The following is a 25,911-nucleotide window of genomic DNA, read 5'->3' as shown; positions in this document are numbered from 1 at the left end:
ATGTTGGTGGTAGGGATAGAGAATGGTCAACTGGTTAGACGGTGGACGAGAGATTTCGAGAAAATGCCTCTAAAGTTCCCACGGGTGCTTAAAGGTCACCGCCACACATGTGGCACCGTGAGCTCTCGAAATTTCTCGTAGCGCAAACCCCTAGCGAACGTTGGAATTCAAAGGAGGAACTATGTAAACGATGCGGTACAATGGAAAGAGTATATCTATTTCCCCATGGGAAGGGAAGACAACTCTCGGGCCAACTCACGACCGACCCCTCGTCTAACTAAAGGACTACTTTATCCTCAGTGTAAACTCTAGTCGCAGCGCGCCATCGCATTGCCGACGATCCCCCATACGTATTCCACTTTGTGTGGTGAGCTTACGATATTTGACACCTTCCACGAGCGTAAGGTGGATGGGTAGTTCAGCTTCGCTTCGTTCATGTTCGCACAATTCAGTATACAAACATCCCTCTGACATAGAGACCAAGAAAAGGCATATCATTTACGACAACACGCTGGATCAAGAGGTACTACTCACGACCATAATATAAGCATAACTCCCTCTGCTCCACAAAATACGGTCCCCACGGGCTGGCACGAAGATACTAGGACTCGATAGCAAAAAAAGCGAATCTCACGACATACAGAACTCAGCAGAACCAAACGTGCAATGGCACACGAACGCACCTGCCCCCCGTCCGACTAGTCCACTAGCATCTTCTCCGTGTGTAGCCCTTCTCCGTACGCCATGCTTTCGAAGATGACTTGTCGCCAAACGCTTATCGTCAGTTCGACTGATTCTTCTTCAAGGACCTGTTAGAAAGGACATCGCACAATTTTTTTTCATAGATGGAGACAAAACGGGAAAAAAGGTCAACGCAAGGCTCGACGACAGTGATCGTGCTGTATTAGTAGACAATGCGAGGTGGATAGGACGACGCACCGGCTCGAGACCTTCGACGAGTTTTTGTGGCGATTTATGGTCTTTGAGATGCTCGAGGACGAACATAACAAGGTCATCGTCTTCAAGTTCACCAAGGTATTTGACCATGAGTTTCTTCACTAATGGCTCGAGCTTCCTGTCCAACATGACCTATAACGAGAGGCTTAGCATCTTACCCTTCCATGGACATAAAAGAAAAGAGCTCACGTCCGTAACACCGTCCCACCTAACCTTCGCCTTGAACAACGACTCCCTGTCCTTCGGCACCGATGCCTTGATCCTCTCCAACCGCTCCTTCGCCTTTTCTCCATCATTCGCCGCACTAAAGTCCAACTTCACAAGTGGCACTTTCCTCCTCCTCACCGCATCTTCCTCTTCCTCCTCCTGTCCAAACACTGTCTTCGCCGGCGCCGACTTCTCTCCACCCTCCGCCTTCGGTGCCGGCCCAGGAGCCAAAGAGACATTAAGTTTGACAGGCGCACCATCATCGAGCAACATCCCCGCTTTCCTCTGCTCCTCCGCCAACGCCTGCATCTCGTCCATCTGCCTCGCGAGGAACGCCTCGCTCTCTCTCCGCAAGTTGTCGACCTCGCGCTCTTCGAAGGCTCGCGATTCGGCGTCCTGCGCTTCTTCCATGGCTAGTCGCCTAGCACGTTGGGCTCGCCAGCGGGACCGGTCGGTGTAGAAGACTTCGTCGGATTCGTCGTCGTCCCAGATGGCGAGACGGGAACGGAATTCGGCAGCATCGCGGGCTTGCGCATCTTTTGAGGCTCGCTCACGGGCAATTGTCCGTTCTAGAGCTTGAATGCGAGCGCGTTCTCTTGGCTCGTACCGACGTTCTCGCTATACTCAACACTTGTAAGCATTTGTACAATGGGAGAGCAGGAGATGTTGGAGGACTCACATCGCGGAATGAATTCTCCTCGTCTCTCCGCCTAGCCTCCTTCCTATCCGCCTCGAGCTCCTCATCCGTCTTCGTTGGCTTCGCAAACTCCCTCTCCTCTGCGCCCTCTCCACCAGACTGTCCCCTAACGAACCCTGGTGGTTTCTGATAGCCCTGCTGCGCGTCTTTTCCCAACGCTCCCTTCCCTCCACCCGGGCCACTCGGTGCCCCCTGTGGCTTCCCCCACTCCCTCACCTTCGGCCCACTCGGCACATTCCCACCCATCGCCCCATTACCCACCGCACCCGCACCCCCACCCCCACCAGCCGACGGTCCTACAGCTCCACCCATATTCATCCCGAACGCCAAATTCTGCGCCTTGATATCCTTCGACTTTTCTCGCTCCCTCTTTGCCGCCCGTTCACGGAACTGTGCGATCTCATTGATGACGAGCCCGCGTTGAGTTTCGGGCAGGTCGGCTTCCTGGAGGTCGTGTAGATGCGGTGGAATGACGTATTTGTCTGCGGAGTTGACGGCCGGGGCGTTTTTTGAGGTGTGAGTGAGGTCCGTGAGCAGTTTGGTGACCGTGGCACGGGCGTGGGCGGAGGCTTCTTCGTCCGTCTGGAGGAGTGCAATTAGATATAAATGAGCATCTACTTCACGTATGAAATGCGCATAAGGGGAGACATACGTTTGTGCTCATACGTTGTGCTGAGTACGCATCGAGGAAATTCCTTGTCTTTTCGTCGGCTTTGACCTAGCCACACTATCTTGTCAGTAACACGGAATACCACCATTTCAAGTATAGTCACACTCACCAGCAGCTTTTTGCTCACGCAGCCCTCCTCCAGCGCCGGAAGCTCTACGTTGTTCAACAGTGACATCGCTCGAAGGGCACTATCCGGGTCTTCGAACTCTGCGAATCCGAACCCTTGGGGCTTTCCAGCGGGCGTTATCAACCGTTTGAACGATTTGACTGGCCCACATGCCTGTTTAAATTGTTTAGCGACCATTCAAGAATGATGTGGGCTACATGCGACGCGTCAGATCACAGTGCAGGATCCTTTTTTCCGCGCTCTCAGAAACGAATCTTGATTGAATTCTGCCGTTGTAGAACGCAGCACTGCCTTTGTTTCAGCGAGGTCTGAACGCGCAGAACATAAAGGGTATTTCTTTGATTCGTTTCCCGTGCAGGGAATAGGATCAAGCGCTGTGAATATTCAGAGAGAAAGATGGATAGGATCGCACGATGGACTCTCAACGCAACGCGGCCATCCAACCACCCATCCGTTTAGCAGCCTTGACCAGCCATCCAACTATCCAGCTCCCACTTCCGTCATCTCACTCCGGAAGAAGAAAGAGAGGGGAAAAGAGTAAAATATGACAAGCGAAAACACGCACTGAAAGTAGCTCGTTCAAGAACGCGTCGGTGATGCCTCCCGAGATGGAACCGATGAAGAGATTGACCATTTTTTGCGTTTGAGGTGGCACAAATGTTTGCGTGTGCATCTGCTGCTGCTGCTGTGCAAGAGCCTGCATTGAGGGACCCTGGCCATACGAGGGCAGAGGAGCACGCAGACCAAGTCCTAACCGGTTTGGAGGCCCGGATTGCATGATTAGCTTATACGCAAGCCAATAAGTCAGTACATCTTCTGTAGGGCTGCAAGCTAGCTGCATTACGCACTGTGTTTATAGGAACAGATTCCGAACAAGCACTTGTACTTCGAAGTGGTGTTGGGCAAGTACAACCACGGTAAGGTGACGAATGTTATTAAGACTGCTTCAAACATTTGGATAAGTATGCAGGTACTAGAAAAGTTGAACGTGCAGAAAATTATCTTACTTCCAACTCTTCAGGCTATCCTTGGTTGAAAAAATGCGGCAAGCTATGGAGGGGTGATGGACGGAGAGTGGAAGTGGCGGCGTGAGCGCCAGAGGGGGTGTGACCAGGATGGTGAACAGGGAATAAAGGCCATTGTAAAAAATTGTTAACGCTTCATGAGATCGGCAACTTGGCCGAGCGGTCTAAGGCGCTAGAATCAGGTGTTGAATCTAGTCCTTCGGGGCGTGAGTTCGAATCTCACAGTTGTCAATGCATGATAGTTCGGGATGTTTTTGTATTTATGGAGGACTGGCCTTGACCTTCAAGGTAAAACGCCCTTTTCTACCAGAGCGCTGCCAGCCACTTCGGTATGAAGCCTTCTCGATTTGACTTGCACAAATCATGAGTCTGATAACGGACACTACTTAGTATCATGATAATGTCTGTCGTCTGTTCACAGATGTTTACTTATGCCACCGCATTCTACGAAGAATAATCAGCGGACCTTACGGTATGGTTGTGAACAGGAAACTACTACAGTTAGTAGGATGATACCAACATCTCGGTATGCTCAATAGGTATCTGATCCAGACAGCGTCCGAGTCGACCTGTCTGGACATTCGATTCATAGTCGAATGTCGAGTCGGGTCGACACAGGTCGACATGGCTTCCTCAATTGGTGGAGGAAAGGAGTGGCAGGTTCGATCAGGTTCGATCCTCGGACCTCCCATGAGCGCATGAGCGCTGAGCCTTGATCAAAAACCAGACAATTCGGACCTGGAAAGATCTCTCACTGAACCTCTGCGCATGCCGTAACATTTTAGCGCTCACTATCGTCTGATCCGAGCTTTCAACTGCGACCAGTTTCACTGCGCAGGCTGTTCCGATGGTCTACGCCTTTTCTTCCTATTGCGTTTTGTTCTTCGCTCTATGAAGTCGCTGGACTTTTTCTCTATGACCACCAAATTGAGCACCTAGTTGCGTAGCCTGGTGACGGTCCCTTGCTACAATCCTTTCCCCGGACCGTGTAGTTGTTGAGAGGCATATAGTCTCAGTTAAAACCCGAAAAATCCAACAAGTCGTTGCTTTAACCACCGCCTCGGAAGGTGATCTGATGATGCAAGGCACGAGCCCCCGATATCGGACAGTGATCGAAGGGAAGGAAAACAAGCGTTGATCAGCATGGTTAATTTGTCATTTTTGGCTAGCCCCGGCATCGTCACCTACACCTTTGGCATCCTTGAGGAAGGCACTGCTTGCATGTTGTGACTACCACCACCATCTGCCCCATCACGCCTTGTCGTCTTCTTTGCTCCTCGTCTAGTACTCATGCCCACATGTACTGGATTTTGCCTGCTTTTCTTCGTCCTTGTTCACGTCTTCTCGGCGACTGCTAGCTTTTTACCTCCTGTGACCCCGCTCACTGTACGATCTCCGTACTTCAGTGCGTGGCTCCCCACAACAAGCGTCAGAACACCACCAAACGAATGGCCGGGCACTATCCAATCTCCACCGGTATGTACTAGGAGACTCCTTCATAATTCCTGTCGATTCTCATATCTCACTAGGGGGACACTGTAAGCACCTTCCTCGTTCTGGAAAATCAATATTCGTCCGACGCAAGGCGTGGCTCTTGTAGCATCAAGTTCTCGGATGGACAGGATACGTGAGAATTGATGGGACGTCGTATGAATGGCTCGGAACCACAACAGAATATGGAGGTGCAACGAACCTGACGGCCACCACAATAACTCCTACACGCACGGTCTTCACAATTCAGGCTGGTCCCATGGATCTGAATGTCACTTTCCTGAGTCCGATCGAGGTGCGTCTTGGTCGTATTTGCCTTTTATAGCTTTACTGACGGAGCATTTGATGGTCCAAAGCCTGGAGACTGGACTCTGCAATCGTTGCCATTCGCGTACATGTATTTTGAGGCTTGGTCGACGGACGGGAATGAACACAGCGTCCAAGTGTACTCAGATATTACCGCAGGTGCGCTGATGCTTCCCATTTTACTTTCAATCCCTGTTACCAACCTTGGTGAATTCCTCAGAGTGGCTCTCGGCCGACTCAACCGAAATCGCGAATTGGAACACGTCCAGGAGCACAAACTACGTCTATCATGAAGCCTTCCTTGCAACACAATCTCAGTATACAGAACGCACTCCGCAGGGTATGGCTGAATGGGGAAGTCTGTATTTTGCCACAAATACAGTACGTGGTTCGAATGGTATATGGCAGTTACAAAAGGTAGCTGATGGTGATCGCAGAATTCGTCAATGACGTACGCAACAGAATGGTCTGATACAACGCGACGGGCCTTCAACTCTAGTGGCGCCTTAGATGGAACATTGAACACGACTTTCCGTGCCATCAACAAGTCAGCATCTCTACATCGAAAGCTCTTCCTTGCCGAGTTATGTCTAATAATGACACGTGTAGTGATTATCCCGTCTTCGCGATGTCACACGATCTTGGAAACATATCGTCGACTAGCGAGCCCATTGTGTGGGCCATCGGCTTCGTTCAGTCGCCTGCGATATCGTATGTCGATCTTTCAGGGACTTCGCAGGATCGGTATCCGTATTATATGTCGACCGAGTACTCAGATACGGATACTTTGGTGCGTACCGTACCTAAATATTTTACAGTATTCGTACTAAAGTGAACGTCTCATGTCCCGTATCAGATCAATGACTTCCTCACCAACTTTACTGCTACAAAGTCACGCGCGGAATCATTAGACGACTCCATCATGACTGCCGCCCGCAAGATCTCAGACGAATACGCAGACATCGTTGCGTTGGCTGCGAGGTGCGTGTATCCTGCCTCGGGATTTACAGCTCACTTTAACGCTCTCATTCACAATGGCAGGCAGGTCTTTGGTGCTGTACAGCTGACTGTATCCAAAGCATCTGATGGGAGCTGGAATACGAGCGACGTTCTTGCATTCCAGAAGAACTTGGGTGACACAGCGGGGAATTCTAGGTGCGTCCACCACTCCTAGCCTTTATCTTAGGTAAACAAATTCATTGTCACCATGACATAGGCGGGTGAATGCGGTCGAGACGATGTACGCTTCATGGCCTTTCTTCATGTCGGTGGATCCGTCTATGGGGCCACTTCTGCTGGAGACACTGCTGAGGTTCCAAAATTCATCCTCGTACACGAATGACTACCCTGCTCAGGACGCAGGTCAGTTCATTTCCTTTCTTATTATGTTGTCCGACTGTTCCCTCTCTTATGCTGGACATACGCTGGTGCAGGGACTGCATATCCCATCGCGACGACGAATAGTGATGGTCATTCAGCGGGCGTTGAACGTGAGTTGTGAGGATGCTTATTGTGCCCGGGGGTACTAATCGTCTGGACCCTCTCTATGCTCGCATACCGTGTTTTCAGAGGGTGGAAATATGATCACTATGGCATACTCGTTGGCGCGCACCACCGGGGATGCGAGCATGGTCGACCAATACGTAGGTGCTTCTGCCATCTCTACACTCATCTTCACTAGTTCTCACTTCATTTCGTTTTAGTATAATTTGTTCAAAACTTGGACCGACTACATAGTCAGCAACGTTTTTACTGGCTCCTCGAATGAGTGAGTCTACATCTCGGTATCGAGAGGCGAGTCTAATGGAGGCTAAATCGTAATCGCAGGCCAAATGTAGCTCTCAAGGGCATCATCGCGGTAAAGGCTATGTCTCAGCTTTCTTCTGCACTCGGCAAAAGTGCCGACTCGTCATCCTATTCTGTACGTTGTCTTTCCTTCCAAGCGCCACCATCCATCAAATTCGCCCCTGCCCGATCACCGATCTTTTCCCCGCACCATTTGGTCCTGACGATCACTTGCACATCGCAAACACTCTCGCTTTTTGCGTATAGACCTCCGCGTCGAGCCTTTTCTCACAATGGGATCCTCAATCTTTGACGTCGGCAGGATTGATGATGGCCGACTTCGGGGACACAGGATCCTGGGATCTGGGCTACAACCTGTTCTTCGACAAGTGGTTGGGAACAAACTTCATCAATTCATCAGTATGTCTGCTCCCGATATCATTGTTCCCAGTCCTGTGCTAGCCTGCGGAGTACTGAATCGTTTTGGCCAATTTCACCAGATAATCACAGCGCAGACGAACAAGATGAAGTCGCTCATGACGGACACTTCTTACGTATATGGTATCCCGTACGACAGCACGGACGAGTCCTACACAACATCTTGTTCGTATCATGTCTGCTTTCATTTAATTCGAACCGAACCGTAACTCACAGTCTACATGTACGCGGGCAACCACCAGCCTGGCAGATGTTCGCCGCTGCAGTTGCTTCCGACCCTTCCGTCCGAGACTCCCTCATATCACTCCTACACGCGCATGCGGGGACCAACGTCAGCCCGACTCTTGGACCATTTCCAAATGTATATGATCCTACATCAAACCAGCAGTGGGAAGTATCAACGTCGGCCTTGGCCGGCAATGGATCTGGAGCGAGGTTAGTCTTCTTCCCGTCCTTATACTGTTGAGACGAATACCTAATTTTTCCTTTCTCGTCACAGCCCGGCACAAGGCGCGATGTATGCGTTCTTAGCTCTGGAGTATGCATTCATTTTCATGACTTACTTTGCTGAGCTCAAAAATTGATCGTGCTTTCCTTTACAGCATCAGCGCTCAAGACATCGGGACTACGTCTTCAAGCTCTTCATCCACTTCCTCCAAATCCAACGCCGGCGCTATAGCTGGTGGCGTTGTCGGTGGCGTCGCCGCCGTCGCACTCGTCGTCGTCGGCCTCATCTGGCTCAGAAGACGAAAGGCACACGAAGATCCACAGATAAAAGACCCGTCTTTCCAGCCCTTCCTGGACAAGGAGCCGTCAACCGCACAATCGTTCGCCATGGGCAACATCCCATCCGATACAGCTAGCGCAGAAATTGGGATCGGTGCATCTGCTGCTACATTGTCAGACAAACAGAGAATGAGGCTCAGAGAGTTCGAACGGGAGCGACAGTCGAGTTTCAGCTCCACGCCTTTTGAATGGCCGGGTGCCGGTGTCGCGGCCAGTCAAAGCGGTAGTGGAAGCGGAAGTGGTGGTGGAGGAAGCGTCAGTGGTGCCGGTGAGGGGAGTGATCCAACATCTGGGACCCTTTCTTGGTCACCAAACCGCCGGACACGTTCTTCTTTCTCCGACCCATCGACTAGCGTTGTGTCACCTGGTTCTGCCCCGAGACTATCCGGCACGACAGATGTGGACGAGTTAAGGGCGCAGGTTATAGGCTTGAGACAGCAGATGGACGAGATCAGGATGGAGAGGATGCCCCCACCAACGTACGTTTCGGAGGACTTCAGAACGGGTGATTGATGTCTGAAGATGGATACTAGTGTCTGTTTAGTCTTACTTACCGATCCCTTATTCGAACGTTGGCTTGGTGAAATATATGATACCTCATGGACTCGACGTTTTGTACTATTAATTCTTACGCTCCTTTGCTTCGTATATATCAGGGATCTGTTTGCTTTGGTATTTTGTTGTTCAATTGTGTTTTGTCCCCAAATGCATGTGCGCGATCATCATCTTTGGGACCACGCAGGATCCACACTCGGAGTCTGCATTTCAACGATCTTTGCCCGGCTAGATGTGTTCCGCCAGAATTCTCGTAGTAATCCCAGGGGCCGGTCGAGGCGCAGGGGTTTTGACCTTGTACAGCAACATTAGAAGTCGAATCGGATGACAGCCACACAGGAAAGGACGAGTCCGGTGACAGCCATATCCCAAACCATGCAAACGCTCACAGGTCAGATGTGAAGTCAGAACACATTCACATCGTTGATATAAGTATATGCAGTTACAGTGGTATACGAAGAGAGAGCAGTACATGCAAAGCAGAAACCGTGCGAGGTGATAGCGAATAAGTAAGAAGGCGGATTGGAATAGATACGATCCCATGAGTAAAAGGTGAATGCGTTCACGTATGCCAATAGAGCAGTCGAGCGCGAAGCCAATGGACTCTAGATCAAATCCGTCGCAAAGAACGTTGGGAAGCTCCTGTTCTCTGATTTCACCGCGATATATTCTCGTTGCTCGTACGGAGCCTCGTTCGGTCGAGTCTGTGGCCGCCAACGTCGTAAAATAATGTCAGCAATTCGGAGGCTAGATGGGGTCGTTCGGAGTGTGTCGAACAAGCTGAACGCATACCTGGTAGCGCCACCCGTCCTGATCCTGTAATCCTCCATCTTGGTACATGTTGACTGGGACGCTCTCTGGTGGCTCCACCTTCAGACCCTGAATCGTCATGAGGATGAACTCGAATCTCTGACGAATAGTAAATGAACTTTGTTAGCTTACCTTGGTTTCAAGTGCACCCGAGCGCCCAGTCTCCAAGGCGTTCTCCCACCACCGTTCGCCCTGACCCTCAGCGGGAAAACCAAGTGGCCAGTGATTGTTGTTGCTCCCGACTATATGTGATGATGGCCCAGGTACGCTACAAGGGTTCTCCACACCATGTTCCATTGAAGGCACAATTCCACGAGCACGAAGAAGATCTGCGCCCATAAACTCAGTATCACAGATCACAAATATGAAGTACGACGACCGGCTCACCTTCAGGCTGATACCTTATCAGGAACCTAAGGTAAGGGGACTCCAGGGGATCAATTAGGTCGCTATGCACATATGCATCCAGGTTGACCGTCTTCTCTTCACCGAGCCTAAGCGGCATACATGGGATCAGCTATCGAACCACTCGTCGGAGTGGCGCAGAGGGACAACGAAAGGGAACACATACGCTGTTCGATGCCACCCAACCTTCTTACTCCTTTCCGACACAGGGGCAGAGCTAAGCAGTTCAGCGGCTCCGCGAGAGTCAGTTGCTGGGTAAAGCCCGCATAGAACCGTCCGGTGAAATTGAATTTCTATAAGACCGAGCTTTGCCACATCCACCTGAGGGAAACCGTCTTCATCGTCCATGTCTACGCACATCAAACACAACTGATTCAATCCCAGTTCGTGGCAAATGCTGGAGAAGAGAAACATGCATACCTGCGACTTGAAGCAAGGCAAACTCGAAGGGACGTATTGTTGAGTCCGAGGTCTGCACTCCGTCGGTCATAGCGCTCTTTGACCGTTGAAGGACCCATGATCCCATGCGCTGGCCATCGAGAAGGACGGAGAAGTTCATGTCATAGTTTGAAGAGTTGCGCGCTCCGATAGAGAATTGCTGCACCGTAAGGGGGGACTCGTCAGCGAAAAAGGGACTACCACGCTGCGCTCAAAGCTGAGAAGGTGTGGCGAGGGTGGCTCACCATTCCGGCCTGACTGGCGATATATGCGCTCGCTGTTCGTATCCCTTCCATCTTGGATGCGAAGAGTGGTAGACGAGATGATGAATCACTGGTCGTTATCCATACCTCAAACTCCGAAGGATATTCTCGGAAGCATATCGATGTCCGATGTGTGTAGTTGAATGTCATTGTTTCGAACGGCGTCGAGCTGGGTGGAATGGTAAGAACAGAATTGTGCCATTATGGCGATGTAAATTCGGACACGCACTATTGTTGGAGACAAATTGAAGGCGTAGGCGTAGGCGAAGGACGGCTATGGGCGGATCTAATGGGCAGCAGTGACATGCGAGCTCGAAGAAATACCAGGAGCCCTGAGCCACTCGAAGGTGCGGTTCATCATCAGGTGGCCTGCCCTTACAATTGCTTTGTAGAGTGATAGCGCTGTAAGCGACAATAATGGTAAGAAGACAAACGGATTGAGCCACTCGGGCGAAGGGCGGCTCAGTACCGACTGGCCCAGGCGTAAGTTGCTTTGTCCTGAATTACCCACGCCATAAGGCCAACACATGGATCACAGCGCCTGAAACTTCGCGGGAACGAGCCTCTCAACAATACAGAGCGCGACCGGCCCTCGTCAAGACACGAAAGGCGAGCGCAGAACACAATGAACTTTTCATTCTTGCGCACGCACAAAACAACACTGTCGGCGTGGATATGGACAAGCGGGAGCCGTGCGAGCGAACGCAGAGTTTGCCTAGCTACCGTGAATCTCGGCGTTCCTTCACTGTGATATCTTCCTTTCTGGGGGTGTCCAGAGAAACGAGGTGGTGAAGAATGAAAACAAAAGGAGGGAACCTAGAAGGCAAAAGTCACGTACCTGACTCTGAGCCACTCGATTGTTCATAGCGTAATGATGAGCACGGTTGAGCCACGACAGTCCAGCAAGGCCTGACTATTCATGCTGCCCTCATCGGAGAGAATCGTACATATATTAAAAATCCCTGACCAAAGTTTGGGCATAACAACAGGATTATTAGATCGACCTGCGAGGTCTAATTTACGATCTCAGCAGAAGAACAGGATGAGCTGGATATGTACTGCACGCACCTGTTCTTCATGGCTAGTGATGCACGCCGCAGTTACTGGCGAAAGTTAGACGAATCGCCACGATTTGTAGGCGGTGTTTCGGAAGCAAAAATATAAAGTTGCGTTGGAAGAGCAAGGCAAGTGACAACAAAGGCGGTTATTCAGTAATTACGATAATAAGTCATAGCTAAAATGAACGCGACAACAAGTACATTTCAGGGGGGAACCGAGACGATTGATTATGTCGCAGGATAGGGTAGAGATATGCTAGAGAGTCGATATACGCAAAACAGATGAACTGAGAAGATGAATGACAGGGATTCCAGTGTCCATCATAAGCACAGAAGCAACACAGGGGGGTGCCGAACAAGAAAGATACATAGACAGTAAGCAGTGCAAAACGGAAGAGGACGGCGAAGAAAAGACAGATGGGACAATAGCAAATACTAGTCCAAGGTGAGGTCTATCACATCGCCTGCATCACCGATTACGATGGGCGAATGTGCTCGTTCTGACTTGACAATGTCCTTCCTTTGTTTCTTCCTCCGTGCCTTCGCTAGTTCGGCCTGAGCAAGTGAGGTCCAAGGCGTACGAAAAAACGCAACCGCAAGACAACCAGAGGTTCAGTCTCGCTCAACATAAGCGCGGGGAGGATCAGGACTGCGTACCTTTATACGCTGAATCTCTTCGTCATCAGAGTCGTCGCCGATCTCCAGGACGTCGTCATCTTGCGGTTCTGGCTTCGCAACCTTCACGCAGACAATGTTAGGTCAGTAATTCGGTGAAAGCATATGAGAACGAAATGTTTCAACCGGTCTCACCTTTGGAGGACTCGAAGGTCCCGACGTAGACAGGTTGGAACCATTCTGGCGATTATCTCGCCGTTCGCCACTTGGACCAGCATTGGGCGACCGCGGTCGCTTGTTACCGCTGGATGTGGTCGGCGGTATCGTAGTATTGACAGGTCGAGGAGGCGGCATTGGCATTATACCGTGTGCTTTCAGAAGGTCTGCACCAAATGTAAAGAAGTAAGCAGTTGAACATGCCTCGGAGGAAAAATGCCAAATATTAGGCTGACCTTCAGGTTGATACCGTATGCTGAATGTGATATAAGGTACGTGGTCTAGGTATTCAGCGCGCATGCGTGGTTGCGTCTGAACCTTCTTCTCTGGTGCGAGCCTTCGAGGAGCAGCCCAAGCCAATGAGTTGCAGGTCCATTTGGGAAGAACTACTACATACGATGTACGGTGCCACCCAACCTTCTTAGCTTTTTCTGAGACAGCCTCCGTCGAGAATGCGCTGTGAAATATCATAGGGTCGAGATTCGTGCCGGTGATTACGACCCGAAAGAACTGAATTTCTATGACGCCCAGCTTGGAGACGTCAGGACGTAAGAGACCAATATCTTCCTCGTCTACAGTAGAGAGCAGAGACGTGATGAGCAATAATAGAAAGTAAGACAAAGACAGCGCGTACGTACCTGTGATCTGAAGTGTTGCGAACTCGAAAGGTCTTACGACATCCTCCTTGACATGCATTCCCTCCACTGTCCCATGACAGCCTCTTCGAGATAGCCATGAACCGACTTTATGTCCATCTAACAAGATTTGGTAGCTGAAGTCGTCAGCGGTGTTGTTGCGTTGTGCGACCTTGAATTGCTGTAGGCCGCGAGAACGGCCACATGAGTACGCGAGCATTAGACCAGACGTTGAGTCCATATGTGTGTATTCACCTTTCCCTCATGACTGGCAATATAAGCTGATATCGACCCAAGTCCTTCCACCTCTTCCTGGTACATTGGAAGGTCTTCATTCCCGGACTGTATCCAGACGTCGATCCCGTGAAGCTGGAGCATATTGATTCTACAAAGCGCTTGTAGGAGGCCGTAAAGAGACGCACAAAGAAGAGTTTATTGTATACGAGATGAATCTAGCGTAGGTTTGTAGGGCAGAACAAAGCAACCAAGAACAAAAGTAATAGGGCAAAGCTGATTGTGAACACGAGAAAAGAGCGCGACAGGAGTCACGTTCTCGCGATGATGGGACAGAAATAACAGACCCAGCATTTGGGTTAGGGTGACCTTTGTTTAGATCAAATCTAGGTCGGAGGGCTGTTCATAAGTATTGTTATAGAAATTATTTTGCTTTAGGATACATGTAAGATATGCAGTACCATAGATGCAACAATGAACCAAGAAGAATGAGTCGGGGTATAGCCAAGAAAGACAACGAAAAAAAAACCCGCCAATGGGCGACAAGCATGTGTAAGAGTGTGAAGATCGGTAGCGCATAGTGCCATCAAGGATACTACGATCCCTAGGTAGACGGCGAAGATGGTGTGTTGTTTGTCCAGCGAGAAGGAAGTCGGGTTAAGAGAATCGACAGGAAAGATAGGCGTTAGTCGAGTGTGAGGTCTATCACGTCGCCTGCACCTTCCCCGACAATGATAGGTGAGACAGCTCGCTCGGACTTGATCTTGTTCCTCAGTTGCTTCCTCATTATCGCCTTATCTAGTTCTTCCTGCAATAGTGAAGAGTGTATATGAGCGAGGTTTCAAATGGGTTCGGGAAATTTAGTTGAGAGTAATTTGGAGTCGATAGTAGCAAATACATGAATACGGACCTTTGCACGTCGTATCGCTTCGTCGTCCGAATCGTTATCAATTTCGAGAACGTTGTCGTCGAGTGGTTCCGGCTTCGCTACCTTCACGGTAGACCGCATAAAGAAAGGTCAGGCAAAGCACACAGCGCAAGGGAAACAATACTTGATGAAAGAAGCTCGGGTTGACGAACTGACTTTTGAAGGACTGGAAGACGAGGGCTCTGCATTTTTCCTTCGTTTCTGTGGTCGTTCTTCGCTCGATCCTGCAGCAATGGGAGACGAGTGTGGCCTTTTATCTCCTGTGCCATTCAGGGTCGAGGACCCAGCGTTCGACGATGGTGGGATAGGGTCTGATCTAGGAAGCATAGGCATGATGCCATGTGCACGCAAGAGTTCTAAGTGCATGTAGTCAGTGCCCAATCGAGGGTCCGCACCACGTGAAGGACGAAGAAAGTAGAATGCCGATTCACCTTCAGGTTGATACCGTATTTTGAACGTGATAAATGGCTCTTTGTCAATATTAACAGATTGCACCAGTCCGCGTTGGCTGATAGGCTGTTCGCTCCCAAGTCTGTCGTGATCAACACGTATGTGCATATTTACCGCGTAAAATCAAAGATAATGCCCATCAGAGTCAGTCAATTAAGGCGGCAGGAAATAGGGAGCATACGAAGCACGGTGCCATCCAACCTTCTTGGCCTTCTCTGATACGGGCCCGGTATCGAGCTCTTTGAATAGTATTTGATTCGTACTCGGACCAGTTATCTCGGTGCGATAGAAACACATTTCTATCAGACCGAGTTTGGACACGTCGGTCTGCATGCTCCCGTCCGTGTTTTCTTCTGCCATTCGAGGACTTAGCAGTGATCGCAGACCGGTGACCAGGGCAAACAAGACATGAAGCAAAATGAAGCACTCACCAATGACCTGGAGGGTGACGAACTCGAATGGCCGTAGTGTAGTCGATGATGAACGAACACCACTGATGTGCCCCTTGTTATTCCTGTGTGATATCCAGGAACCTACACACTTTCCGTCAAGCGATACAGTGTAGTTAAAGTCGTCCTGTGTTGTGTTATGGTCATGGATGGAAAATTTCTGATGCAACGTCGAGGAGAGATCAGACGACATGCACGCAGTTTTGGCGACATGTAGTATAGAACCGTGGTAGATACTCGCCTTTCCTGCACAACTGGCGATATAGGCTGTAGCGGTCGTGCCGTCAAAGGCTTCTCTATACATCGGAAGCGTTTGGCCTTCACAGACAATCGAGACACCGACCCCCCGAAGAGACACCATAATAAAAGCAAGAATGTGAAAAACGCGAAATACTGAGTAAAGTGATGGTTCACTGTGCAAGCGCGACGCGACTAGGACGTCGACTCTAGAAAGACGCGTTGCATGCAGGCGCGACGCGACGGATCTGCTACCCCAAGCCCGAGGTTAGGGTCACATCCGCTCCCGAAATACTTACCCGATCCCGTTTGCCCCTTTCCTGCAGCTTACTTATCTTCCGTACCCTCATCATGGCTGTCTCCAACGCAAGGTAAAAGATCCAGATCAAACGGGTTAGATAGAGCTGTTTATATTCATGGAGATACTCGGCTTTAGTATACATGTAAGATATATAGTAACATAGATGCAACGATGAACCAAGAAGAATGAGTCGGGGTATAGCCAAGTAAGAATGGAGAAAAACCACCAACGGGCCACAAGCATGGGTAATAAAAGTGTGAAGGTCGGCAGCGTACAGTGCCATTCAGGATACTATGATCCCTAGGTAGTCGGCGAAGGTGGTGTGTTGATTGTCCAGTGAGAAGGAAAGCGAGCTGGAATAATCGACATGGAAGATAGGCGTTAGTCGAGCGTAAGGTCTATCACGTCGCCTGCTCCATCCCCGACTATGATAGGCGAGGGAGCTCGCTCGGACTTGATTTTATTCTTCAGTTGCTTCCTCTGCATCGCTCTATCTATTTCTTCCTGTGTGATGGTGAGAATTATATACGAGCGAGGTTTCAAGTGGGTTCGGGGTTTCAGTTGAGAGTGGTTCAGAGTCTATAGTAGCAACTCCATGAATACGGACCTTTGCACGTCGGATAACTTCGTCGTCTGAATCGTCATCAATGTCGAGAACGTTGTCGTCGTGCGGCTCTGACTTCGCAACCTGCATCGTTGACCACATGAGAAAGGATCAGACAAAGCACGCAGCGCAAGGGAAACAACATTTGATGGAAGAATCTCGGGTTGACGAACTGACCTTTGAAGGACTGGAAGTCGAGGGTTCTGCATTCTTCCTTCGTTTCTGCGGTCGTTGTTCGCTCGATCCTGAAGCGATAGGAGAGGAGTGTGGCCTTTTATCTCCTGTGCCATTCAGGGTCGAGGACCCAGCGTTCGACAATGGTGGGATAGGGTCTGGTCGAGGAAGCATAGGCATGATGCCATGTGCACGCAAGAGCTCTATATGCACGTAGTTAATACCCAAACGATGACCCTACACCGCGTGAAAAACGAAGAAATAAGCCGATCGCCGATTCACCTTCAGGTTGGTACCGTATTTTGAACGTGACAAATGGCTCTTCATCAATACGACTGAATTTCTTTGCAGTGATTTGGCTGACGGTTTGTTCGCTCCCAAGTCTGTTGTGCCCAACACGTATGTGCATACCATCGTGTACAACCAAGGACAATGTCAATCAGAGTCAGTCCGTCAATGCGGCAGAAGATATGGAGCATACGAAGCACGGTGCCACCCAACCTTCTTCGCCTTCTCTGATACGGGGCCGGGCTCGAATCCTTCGTTGGATGAGAACAACGTCGGATTCGTACTCGGACCAGTTATCTCGGCGCGATGGATGTACAATTCTATCAGGCCGAGTTTCGACACATCGGTGTGTGTGCTTCCGTCCGTGGTGTCTTCTGTCATTCGAGGACATTGTTAGCAGTTATCGCAGATTGGTACCCAGGGCAAACAGGACATGAAGCAGAGGTAAGCACCCACCAGCGACCTGGAGGACGGCGAACTCGAATGGTCGTAGTGTAGTAAATGATGTAAAACTACCGCGGATGTGCCCTTTATTATTATTGCCCTTGGTTGATACCCATGAACCCATATACTTTCCATCAAGTGATATAGTGTAGCCAAGGTCGGCATTTGCTGCGTTATGGAGATTGACAGAAAATTTCTGGTGCAACGTCAAGGAAGCATAAGATGACGTGCATGAAGTTCTGGCGGGAGCATAAAGTGGGTAGTAGATGCTCGCCTTTCCTGCATAACTAGCGATATAGGCCGTGGCGGTCGTGCCGTCAAAGGCCTCTCCATACATTGGAAGCTTCTGGTCTTCGCAGAAAATGTTGACCTCGACCCCACGAAGAGATACCATAATAAAAGCAGGAGTTAATGGACGCGAAAGACTGAGTAGAGTGATGGTTCACTGCGCAAGCGCGACGCGACTGGGACAAAGACACCCGAATTGGACTGGAACGCGTTTGGGCGCGACGCGACAAATTAGTCTACCCCAAGTCTGAGGTTAGGGTCACATCCGCTTCCGAAATACCCGATCCCGTTTGCCCCTTTCCAGCAGCAAACCGCTCCCTGTCTTCAATAATACTCATACAATATCATGGCCGCCTCCAACGCAAGGTAAGAGCCTCACCTGTATCAAAACCCAGAACTAGTAAGCACTCGAATGAACTGAACGAACCCAGGTCTCTCGCCAGCTGCATCTTCTGCAAGATCATCAAAGGTGAACAGTCACGACCGAACCGGTCCCCGATCTATGTATATCTGACTTTCATTTCTTCCGTTTGTTCTGCGACGATGACATAGGGGATATCCCGAGCTTCAAGCTCATCGAGACCGAACATACGTATGTATTTACCGTCTTCAGGGTTGAGCTGAATATTGAAACAATTGTGCTTGCTAGGTTCTCTTTCCTCGATATCGGTCCCCTCTCGAAAGGTCATGCACTCGTGATCCCGAAATGTACGACTCAGCCCCCTGCTCACTTCCAAATTAATCTTGATTGAACAGAGACGTATGTTTGGCTTAGATCACGCTGAGAAGCTGCACGACACTCCTGACGAATATCTCGCCGAAGCCATGCCCATCGCGAAGAAGATCGCGACGGCTCTGGGAGCTGAGAACTATAATATCCTCCAGGTATGACTACCCGGAGCCCTCCCTTTGATTTCGACAAGGAGTTGACGCATGTTATGTTGCAGAATAACGGTAGGATTGCTCACCAGGTACGTCCTCCCTCTCCTTCCTTTCCTCTCCACACACCTCAATGTTTTGCAATCTCGCCACACCGACGCCGACATTCATTTCATGTTTTCGTCTCCAGGAAGTCGACCACGTCCATTTCCACGTCATCCCAAAGCCTGCAGCCAGCGACGACCAAGGCCTGGTCATCGGCTGGCCAGCACAGAAGATCTCGATGGATGAATTGAAGGCGCTGCATGAGGAGCTGAAGGGAAAGCTTTGACCGTGATCGTGGGTTCAAATGTGGGGGCCGCATCGAGTACTAGAGGAAGGAGAGGATGAGAGAAAGGAGTTGTACTGTGAGTCATTTTTGTATGAGTATGTGCTTCGGAGGGGGGGATAATAAACATCAAGTGGTGACTGCGACTACTTGCGTTACCGGGTCTGATTGTGGTGGGACCTTGCAAGGACCGAGTACTGAACATGGGGACGGAGATCGGTAGCCCGACATGAGAGAAGTGGGTCGACAATTCGCTAGGCGTTTATGGATCATGATGAAGGCCGTGATGCACGCAATCGGTACGGCGCATTTTATATCCTTTCCTCTCACTTCATCCACCAACTCATTGCCTTGTATTTCATAGCTGAGAGACCATGCCCGTGGCCACTCATCCGACATCTAGTTCCAGCGCCATGGCTTCGTTTCACCTCCGATGACACGCTGAGAGACCGATGTTCAACGCTAAATATCCGTTTGTGGATGACTACCTCCGACCAGCCTTCCGGCGTATTCAATGCTGTACTTCGCCATAAGATCCCAAAAAAAAGATCTCATCGCCTCCTCCGTCTTATCCATCGTCTTTGCGGTCTCCTGCACCATATGCGCTCCTTCTGGATCATATGCATCACTCGCTTCAGCGCCTCAGGGTGTATGACTCTGTGGCGAACTTGAAGAACGTGTGTGGCGTATGTATGTACGTAGCCGTGGAACGTTCGTCGCTGACATACCAACAGAAGAGGGAATCACTTTTACAGGGATGGATAGGACGCGTATGAGTATGATGTTATGGCTGCTTCGGGGCCCCAAGGAGCGCTTCTTGCTCTGGAGAGTGTTTACTAGGTGCAGTATGATATGGGTGACGTAGCGAGGGAGTAACATGCTGTGATGGAAGATGGGTTGTGGTTCTCACTTGGATTATCGGTGGAGAACTCGAGGAGTTACGGTCTTTGCATGGAGATATCTGCCAGTCGAAAGGTACGAGGTTTGTTTGCTTCGGGTTGGCTCTTCACCACATTTTGACTTACTTCTACGCTCTGTTTTTCCTCCTAGCAGAATACACCCCCTCGATATTCAATATTCTATACAATCCTGGAACGAAGACTCTATTGTCCCTCCCAATGGAACATATCCCATCGACATTCAATACTACATTCATTTTGGAACGAAGACCCGAGAAACGTTTTGTATCCTATCCCCATATCATCCATCAACCTATACTACGACTAAAGTCTCCACTGACGACCCTTGCTCCCCGAGCCGACCTGTACTAACTTAGAGCCAACTCGCGGAGGCCGGAAGACCATACATACATTCCAACATATGCTCCTGAACATGCGGACCGTATCCACATCGTCATCGCACCTACACCGCACCCCGTACTCCGCCTTCTTCTGATCCTGTTGTTGCCGTGCTCCTCTATTATGAACCCCCGAACTTTCATTTACCCACTCACTCAATGCACATTGTGACTGACCTTGCTGTCCTAGTGTTGCTCGGATTCGTGGCCAGCGAGAGGGTATGTGCACAGCACCTAATCCTCCTTCTGCAAACGCAGAAACGAACCACGACTAAATTCTGCCGCCACATAACACATCATGCCTTTGTACGGACAAGTTCGGAGTGCGCAGAACAAGATTGGTTTCGTTCTGCCCGCGCAAAAAAACTGGATCCGGCGATGTGGTGTGTAGTAAGAGATTTCGGTCCACTACTGGTTAGCCGGGTCTGGTGATGACGAAGGTGTCATCTTTTGGTCGGTAATGGACTGATGGTTCCTCTGCTTTTCGGAGGACAGCATCGGCGCAGGTTTGGTGGCGGTGGAGCTCTGGGCAGAGGTCCGTGTAGAGTAGTACACTTCCTGGGATACTGGAGCCCGACGTGAGTATCCGCACCCAGCGGTACTCAGCCTGAGTGCGAAACGATACGGCCTCCTTCGTCTATCGAGAATCACGACTTCCCCGACCAGACACGTAAAACAAAAGTCCAGACCTACCCTGACCGCTGAGTGAGCTTGGACGCTGTTGAGCGGCCTGGGTGGGACAAGTCACCGTGCGAGAGCTGTGGCCCAAGTAAAGAGTTGTGGCACGGCGAACAATGCGCCATGTACTCGGACAGGGAAGTTCAAGTTGATTGCCGATCTTTTGTATCAAATTCAAAGCCGAGATCCCATCCGAGATCTTCAGCAGGCCCCGGATTTGAAATTGGTCGGCGGCGGGGTGTGGCTGCGAGCTCGTCGGAGGACTGACAGTGAACGATGAGTCCACGGATACAGTCAATTACCCCGTGGTGGGCCAGTACCCCGTAATGGGTCACCTACTGTTTACGGTGAGGGCTGGCATCGAAAGGCCAAGAATGCTATGATATCATGCTCCAAAGCTTCGAATGGGAGCACAACTCCACCATATGAGGTGTCGAGCGCCCGCATTTGGAAGGTGACCCATTACGGGGTACTGGCCCACCACGGGGTAATTGACTGTACTCAATTTCTTGTTTACCAAACAAACGAGGAACTTGAAGACGGAGAGGCTGAAGAAAATTTTGCAAGACTGGGGACGGCCGGAGTGGCCTCGGCGTGCCGGAGGAAGCTGTCGCCGGACCGGCGGCAAGGGCTTAGGGACGTTTGCATGTTTGGAGTGATTTCCTAATGCGGACGAACGTGCGTCGCCCTATTCCGTTCTTTTTTGCCCGCTTCAAAAGTGAGTGTGCTCTCTGTGCTCCACCACATCACTCTCCACCCACCGTCCACCCTACCGCGATCTTTCCTGATCCCACCGTCGTTCTTTTCGTCGCTAAAATCCACGAAACAAATGTCGAACGACGCACAGGGAACGAGAATGGCTGATCCTGAGTGCGCGATGGACACGAACGAGACGGGCGCGGCGTTTCACAGGTCGAATCTGGAGGAGTATGAACGTGCGGACGACACCAGACCGCCTTTTATACTCACGTCCACGGAGGCAAAGCTACTTGGTATCGCTGGTGTGAGTCCCTGTCTTCTTGCCCCTGCAGCCTTGGCCCAGCCCTGGCAGCACGTTCGCACCCAGTCTTGCTCATATCGTACTCTCTGATAGGTCGGCTTTTTCCTCGATGGTGAGTCTTGCATTCGGTTTGGATTAGGATCGAGATAGAGCAGTCCGGTAACTCACACGGTTATGATAGCCTATGATTTGTTCATCATCAACGTACGTCTGTCGTCTGTGTCATTCACACTTTTCGAGAGATACTCATGAGGAGAACAACAAACAACAGCCTGTCTCGACGATGCTCCAATTTCGTCTTTACGGGGGCTCAGCGCTCCCCTCCGGCCTTTCCGGTTTCATGAAGGCTGGCGCAAATATTGGCAGTGTCATCGGACAGTTTGGCTTCGGTGCGTTCTCACAACGCTATGCACCGCTCAGAGTGTCCTAACAATTGTTTGCTGTTCTGCAACAGGCTACTGCGCTGACCGCTTCGGTCGTAAGGCCATCTGTAAGCTCTCCCAATCACTCTGAGAACAATCCAACAACTCATCAACCCATCCCCCTATGCATTACTCCAGACGGCAAAGAACTAATGCTCATCATCCTCGCCACAATCCTCGTCATCGCCTGCCCAACCGGCGACCTCTCCCCGGACTCCTCCCTCATCTGGATCGCCTGCTTCCGTATCCTCCTCGGCGTCGGTGTCGGCGGCGACTACCCCATGTCCGCCTCCGTCACCTCCGACCGGTCCAACCTCCGCAAACGAGGCACTATGCTCTCGTATATCTTTAGCGCGCAGGGATGGGGGAGTTTGGTGGGCAGTTTGGTGGTGCTTGTGGTGTTGGCGTGTTATAAACATGTGATGTTGGTCGATGGGGAGACGAGTAAGGTTGATGGAGGTGAGTTTTTTCCTTCTTCTTCGTGATATGGGAATAGGGATAGTGATACCGGGCGTAATCTCGTGATTTAACCCCCTTTGATTTATAGTATGGCGCATCTGCATGGCCGTCTCCCTCATCCCCGCCTTCGGAACCCTCTACCAACGTCTCACCCTCCCCGAATCCACCCGCTACATCAAATCCCAACAATCTCCCACCACTGCCGCCCCATCGAACGAAGAAGAGTCCTTTGACGAGAAACATCCGAGCGGAGAGCTGGCGAAGAAGTCGCCCCGTTCGAGCGGAGAGCTTGCGAAGAAGGTCGAGGAGCCTGCGCCTGTGACTGCTGTGGCGGGTGTGCCGGTGGGGCATCGGTCGCATTTCCAAGATTTCTGCAGGTATTTCTCTGAATGGCGCCATGCGAAGATCCTAATCGGGACGTGCTCCTGCTGGTTCTTGCTCGACATCGCGTACGTCTCCTTGTTTCTTTCTCACTCGCACCCCTCCACCTCCGCCCCCCCCGCCACAGCCTCAATAATCCTAAACGTGCTAATGCGGCCCTTTTGGTCTTGTTGTAATTGACTTGTATAGTTTCTACGGCATCAACCTGAACCAGAACGTCGTGCTGCAGCAGATCGGGTTCGCGGGGAAGTCTGGGGCGCCGTGGACGCGTCTTTGGGATATCGCGATTGGGAATATTATTATCACTGCGCTTGGTTTCGTCCCTGGTACGTTCCCTTTTTCTCTACATCCCTTCCCATACATCCATCACCACCTCCTCCATCGAACATTCAGTCGACTTCTTGCTGGTCTTGGATACGGGATCGCTGACGTTCTCCATCGTTCTTGTTCTTGATATTGCGTTGCATTTCAGGCTACTACGCCACCGTCCTAACAATCGAGAAACTCGGCCGGAAATGGATCCAGATCCAGGGCTTCCTCCTCGCTGCGCTCTTCTTGGGTATCATGGCCGGCAGGTTCAACGAGCTGAGCACGGCGGGGTTCGTGGTCTGCTTTGCGTTCTTGCAGTTTTTCTTCAATTTTGGGGCGAATGCGTGAGTCCTCTCTCCTTCCTTACCATTCTCACCTCTCCCCGCCCCCGCCCCCTTCCGTCCTCTCCCGTCGATTGGGCGTTGTGCTGAATGTTTGATATGTGGTCCTGTATAGCACGACGTACATCTACCCCGCCGAAGTCTTCCCGACGCGCTACCGCGCCACCGCACACGGTATCTCCGCCGCGTGCGGTAAAGCGGGGGCGATCATCTCTGCGCTTGGTTTTAGTGCGCTTACGGACTCGGTTGGGACGCCTGCGGTTTTGTATAGTACGTTTCTTTCTCCATCATTTCCCCTCTCCCCTTCCCCCTTCCATCCATACCCATTGGAACACGCAAACACACCATTGGAAACTCACGGCTGATTTGTGCTTCTTTTTTTTTCACAGTCTTCATGGGCGTCTGCTTCGCCGGCGCGATTTGCACGCTTTTGCTCCCTGAGACGAAGGGGTACGATCCTGATGTCATCCTTGCGGAGGAGCAGAGGGAGGAGCGGGAGAGGGTGCGGTCGTGAGGTTGGCGATGCTGTTGTCTTTGAGATGTAGAGTGGGGGATGTGGGATGTGGGTGGGGGTGTATGCTCCGTGTGGCATAGTCATGCGAAGTATAGCATCTGTCGCGGGTAGAGGACAATACTCGAACCGGATATCTGGGAAGATAGACGGATAATTGCTGTTGTTGTTTGCCGCCACCGCCGTATGCCGAAGATTTGGGGATGTATTGATAGGATAGTGACGATGACGAGGCTAGCGCTCAGCCTACGAGTATCTCAGGGGACGAAAGAATAATGGACACGAGAATACGAGAAGTACATACAAGCTATACAATAGACGATTTATTCTCTTGTTTTATGTTGATTCAGATCAATGGTTAACAATTTTCTCATTGGATGGACGTCGCGCTGTGGTACGGTTATGCGACTCACGCGCTTTATAGGTTGATGGGGCCAATCATTTTAACTGGCTCGTCGGGGACGGGATGGGATACAGGGAATAGGGGTTCGGAGGTGTGGCCCAAGGTTCAACACTTTGAGGTGGCACTTCCGTGTCTCGTTATTCTCACGCTCGAAGGACACGACGGAGCCGAGCGGTGGCCCGTTTTGGGTCTTTGTTGAGTCTTTGTCATTACGAACCGTCCAACTTGAAGTTGAAGGTTTCTCTTTATACACACAAACATTCATGCCTGCGACGTTGCTTAGCCCATCTTCATATTCCGACTCGTCTGCAGAGCTTGATTCAAGAATCAAAATTCGTCAGAAGCGACACGATCCTTGAAGAGACGGTGACCCACAAGGAGCTCGATTGGAGAGTTTATGATGCGCTACTCCGAGATTTATCCCACTGGAGCAGCCAACCGCAAGCTCGTGGTGGATTGCTGTTGACTTGTATAAAGGTAATTGAAGTCACAGATAATCAAAACACTGTCAGAGTTGAGCCTTTGCCCAGATGTGCACAAGAGCCAGAACGGACGATGCACAATGTATATCGAAAACCGTGCAAGACCGTGCGAGCAACTGGCTTGTCCCGAAGCCCCACCAAAGAACTCTGTCTGCAATACGGTATACCACACTCTGAAGAAAACCGTGCGTTTGGATGGTCGCCGGAACGAGCTATTCTCTCTCACCGCCTTTGTTCGAGATGAATAGGTGGGAACTTTCTTCTGTCTTTAATCAGCACGCTAGACTGATCATGAATGATACTCTCTGGACTTCCGTATCAGGCCGATGCATACAAGCTATATTATGGGTGTCGCCCCATGAGAAAGGCCACTAATACGAAATACCGCGTCCTGGTAGGTCCTGAGGACTGTGGCTATGACTTTGAGGCGATCATGAGAATCGGGATGCTGACGAGTGTTTCACCGGTGCGAGACGAATGAAGGAAACTGAGTTTGTTGCAATGACGAAGAAGACAGAAACAGAGAAGATGCGGGCATGC

The 25,911-nt window shown here is 50.7% G+C and overlaps 8 protein-coding genes and 1 non-coding gene across 9 annotated transcripts; 4 read left to right on the top strand and 5 right to left on the bottom strand.

Moving 5' to 3' along the window:
- Nucleotides 1-474: 474 nt before the first annotated feature.
- On the bottom strand, nucleotides 475-3,705 carry STEHIDRAFT_98612 (uncharacterized protein). Its single transcript, XM_007305010.1, has 9 exons — nucleotides 3,666-3,705; nucleotides 3,507-3,599; nucleotides 3,224-3,442; nucleotides 2,641-2,811; nucleotides 2,514-2,579; nucleotides 1,844-2,443; nucleotides 1,147-1,782; nucleotides 940-1,089; nucleotides 475-809 (listed from the first exon to the last, which is right to left on the bottom strand). Exons 3-9 carry the CDS (start codon nucleotides 3,434-3,436, stop codon nucleotides 699-701), a joined length of 1,947 nt encoding a protein of 648 aa, XP_007305072.1. The 5' UTR covers nucleotides 3,437-3,442; nucleotides 3,507-3,599; nucleotides 3,666-3,705; the 3' UTR covers nucleotides 475-698.
- A 123-nt stretch (nucleotides 3,706-3,828) lies between these two features.
- STEHIDRAFT_t166 lies at nucleotides 3,829-3,914 on the top strand. Its single transcript has one exon. It is a non-coding gene; the product is annotated as a tRNA-Leu (tRNA).
- A 1,026-nt stretch (nucleotides 3,915-4,940) lies between these two features.
- Nucleotides 4,941-9,180, top strand: STEHIDRAFT_169165 (uncharacterized protein). Its single transcript, XM_007305009.1, has 19 exons — nucleotides 4,941-5,159; nucleotides 5,213-5,221; nucleotides 5,284-5,469; nucleotides 5,531-5,639; nucleotides 5,701-5,861; nucleotides 5,918-6,027; nucleotides 6,090-6,270; nucleotides 6,337-6,461; nucleotides 6,522-6,635; nucleotides 6,697-6,842; nucleotides 6,914-6,970; nucleotides 7,050-7,123; nucleotides 7,184-7,248; nucleotides 7,308-7,401; nucleotides 7,533-7,685; nucleotides 7,766-7,868; nucleotides 7,946-8,138; nucleotides 8,203-8,241; nucleotides 8,306-9,180. Exons 1-19 carry the CDS (start codon nucleotides 4,974-4,976, stop codon nucleotides 9,000-9,002), a joined length of 2,802 nt encoding a protein of 933 aa, XP_007305071.1. The 5' UTR covers nucleotides 4,941-4,973; the 3' UTR covers nucleotides 9,003-9,180.
- A 469-nt stretch (nucleotides 9,181-9,649) lies between these two features.
- Nucleotides 9,650-11,266, bottom strand: STEHIDRAFT_157723 (uncharacterized protein; the record flags this gene model as incomplete). Its single annotated transcript, XM_007305008.1, has 8 exons — nucleotides 9,650-9,748; nucleotides 9,837-9,923; nucleotides 9,987-10,183; nucleotides 10,242-10,348; nucleotides 10,426-10,609; nucleotides 10,680-10,857; nucleotides 10,943-11,129; nucleotides 11,190-11,266. 8 exons carry the CDS (start codon nucleotides 11,264-11,266, stop codon nucleotides 9,650-9,652), a joined length of 1,116 nt encoding a protein of 371 aa, XP_007305070.1.
- An 832-nt stretch (nucleotides 11,267-12,098) lies between these two features.
- Nucleotides 12,099-13,958, bottom strand: STEHIDRAFT_122165 (uncharacterized protein). The gene is made up of 7 exons (XM_007305007.1): nucleotides 13,740-13,958; nucleotides 13,488-13,665; nucleotides 13,247-13,421; nucleotides 13,086-13,186; nucleotides 12,829-13,016; nucleotides 12,676-12,756; nucleotides 12,099-12,573 (listed from the first exon to the last, which is right to left on the bottom strand). Exons 1-7 carry the CDS (start codon nucleotides 13,860-13,862, stop codon nucleotides 12,454-12,456), a joined length of 966 nt encoding a protein of 321 aa, XP_007305069.1. The 5' UTR covers nucleotides 13,863-13,958; the 3' UTR covers nucleotides 12,099-12,453.
- Nucleotides 13,959-14,252: 294 nt separating this feature from the next.
- STEHIDRAFT_122164 (uncharacterized protein) lies at nucleotides 14,253-15,976 on the bottom strand. The gene is made up of 7 exons (XM_007305006.1): nucleotides 15,787-15,976; nucleotides 15,528-15,705; nucleotides 15,278-15,449; nucleotides 15,078-15,178; nucleotides 14,803-15,002; nucleotides 14,629-14,709; nucleotides 14,253-14,526 (listed from the first exon to the last, which is right to left on the bottom strand). The coding sequence occupies exons 1-7, from the start codon at nucleotides 15,904-15,906 to the stop codon at nucleotides 14,404-14,406; spliced, it is 975 nt and encodes a 324-aa protein (XP_007305068.1). The 5' UTR covers nucleotides 15,907-15,976; the 3' UTR covers nucleotides 14,253-14,403.
- A 299-nt stretch (nucleotides 15,977-16,275) lies between these two features.
- STEHIDRAFT_122163 (uncharacterized protein) lies at nucleotides 16,276-17,717 on the bottom strand (the record flags this gene model as incomplete). The annotated part of the gene is made up of 6 exons (XM_007305005.1): nucleotides 16,276-16,587; nucleotides 16,691-16,771; nucleotides 16,865-17,064; nucleotides 17,144-17,244; nucleotides 17,343-17,523; nucleotides 17,606-17,717. 6 exons carry the CDS (start codon nucleotides 17,715-17,717, stop codon nucleotides 16,465-16,467), a joined length of 798 nt encoding a protein of 265 aa, XP_007305067.1. The 3' UTR covers nucleotides 16,276-16,464.
- A 510-nt stretch (nucleotides 17,718-18,227) lies between these two features.
- On the top strand, nucleotides 18,228-19,091 carry STEHIDRAFT_157719 (HIT-like protein; the record flags this gene model as incomplete). Its single annotated transcript, XM_007305004.1, has 7 exons — nucleotides 18,228-18,247; nucleotides 18,313-18,350; nucleotides 18,434-18,473; nucleotides 18,531-18,589; nucleotides 18,657-18,766; nucleotides 18,829-18,852; nucleotides 18,951-19,091. The coding sequence occupies 7 exons, from the start codon at nucleotides 18,228-18,230 to the stop codon at nucleotides 19,089-19,091; spliced, it is 432 nt and encodes a 143-aa protein (XP_007305066.1).
- Nucleotides 19,092-21,940: 2,849 nt separating this feature from the next.
- On the top strand, nucleotides 21,941-24,489 carry STEHIDRAFT_58223 (MFS general substrate transporter; the record flags this gene model as incomplete). Its single annotated transcript, XM_007304535.1, has 11 exons — nucleotides 21,941-22,066; nucleotides 22,157-22,175; nucleotides 22,245-22,267; nucleotides 22,335-22,452; nucleotides 22,518-22,553; nucleotides 22,624-22,944; nucleotides 23,033-23,393; nucleotides 23,515-23,651; nucleotides 23,798-23,978; nucleotides 24,091-24,245; nucleotides 24,365-24,489. 11 exons carry the CDS (start codon nucleotides 21,941-21,943, stop codon nucleotides 24,487-24,489), a joined length of 1,602 nt encoding a protein of 533 aa, XP_007304597.1.
- Nucleotides 24,490-25,911: the final 1,422 nt, after the last annotated feature.

The sequence above is a fragment of the Stereum hirsutum genome (assembly GCF_000264905.1).
Source record: "Stereum hirsutum FP-91666 SS1 unplaced genomic scaffold STEHIscaffold_8, whole genome shotgun sequence".
NCBI classification, from domain to species: Eukaryota; Fungi; Basidiomycota; class Agaricomycetes; order Russulales; family Stereaceae; genus Stereum; species Stereum hirsutum.
The sequence above is the reverse complement of the archived record's forward strand: the minus strand, read 5'-3'. Positions and strand labels throughout refer to the sequence as shown.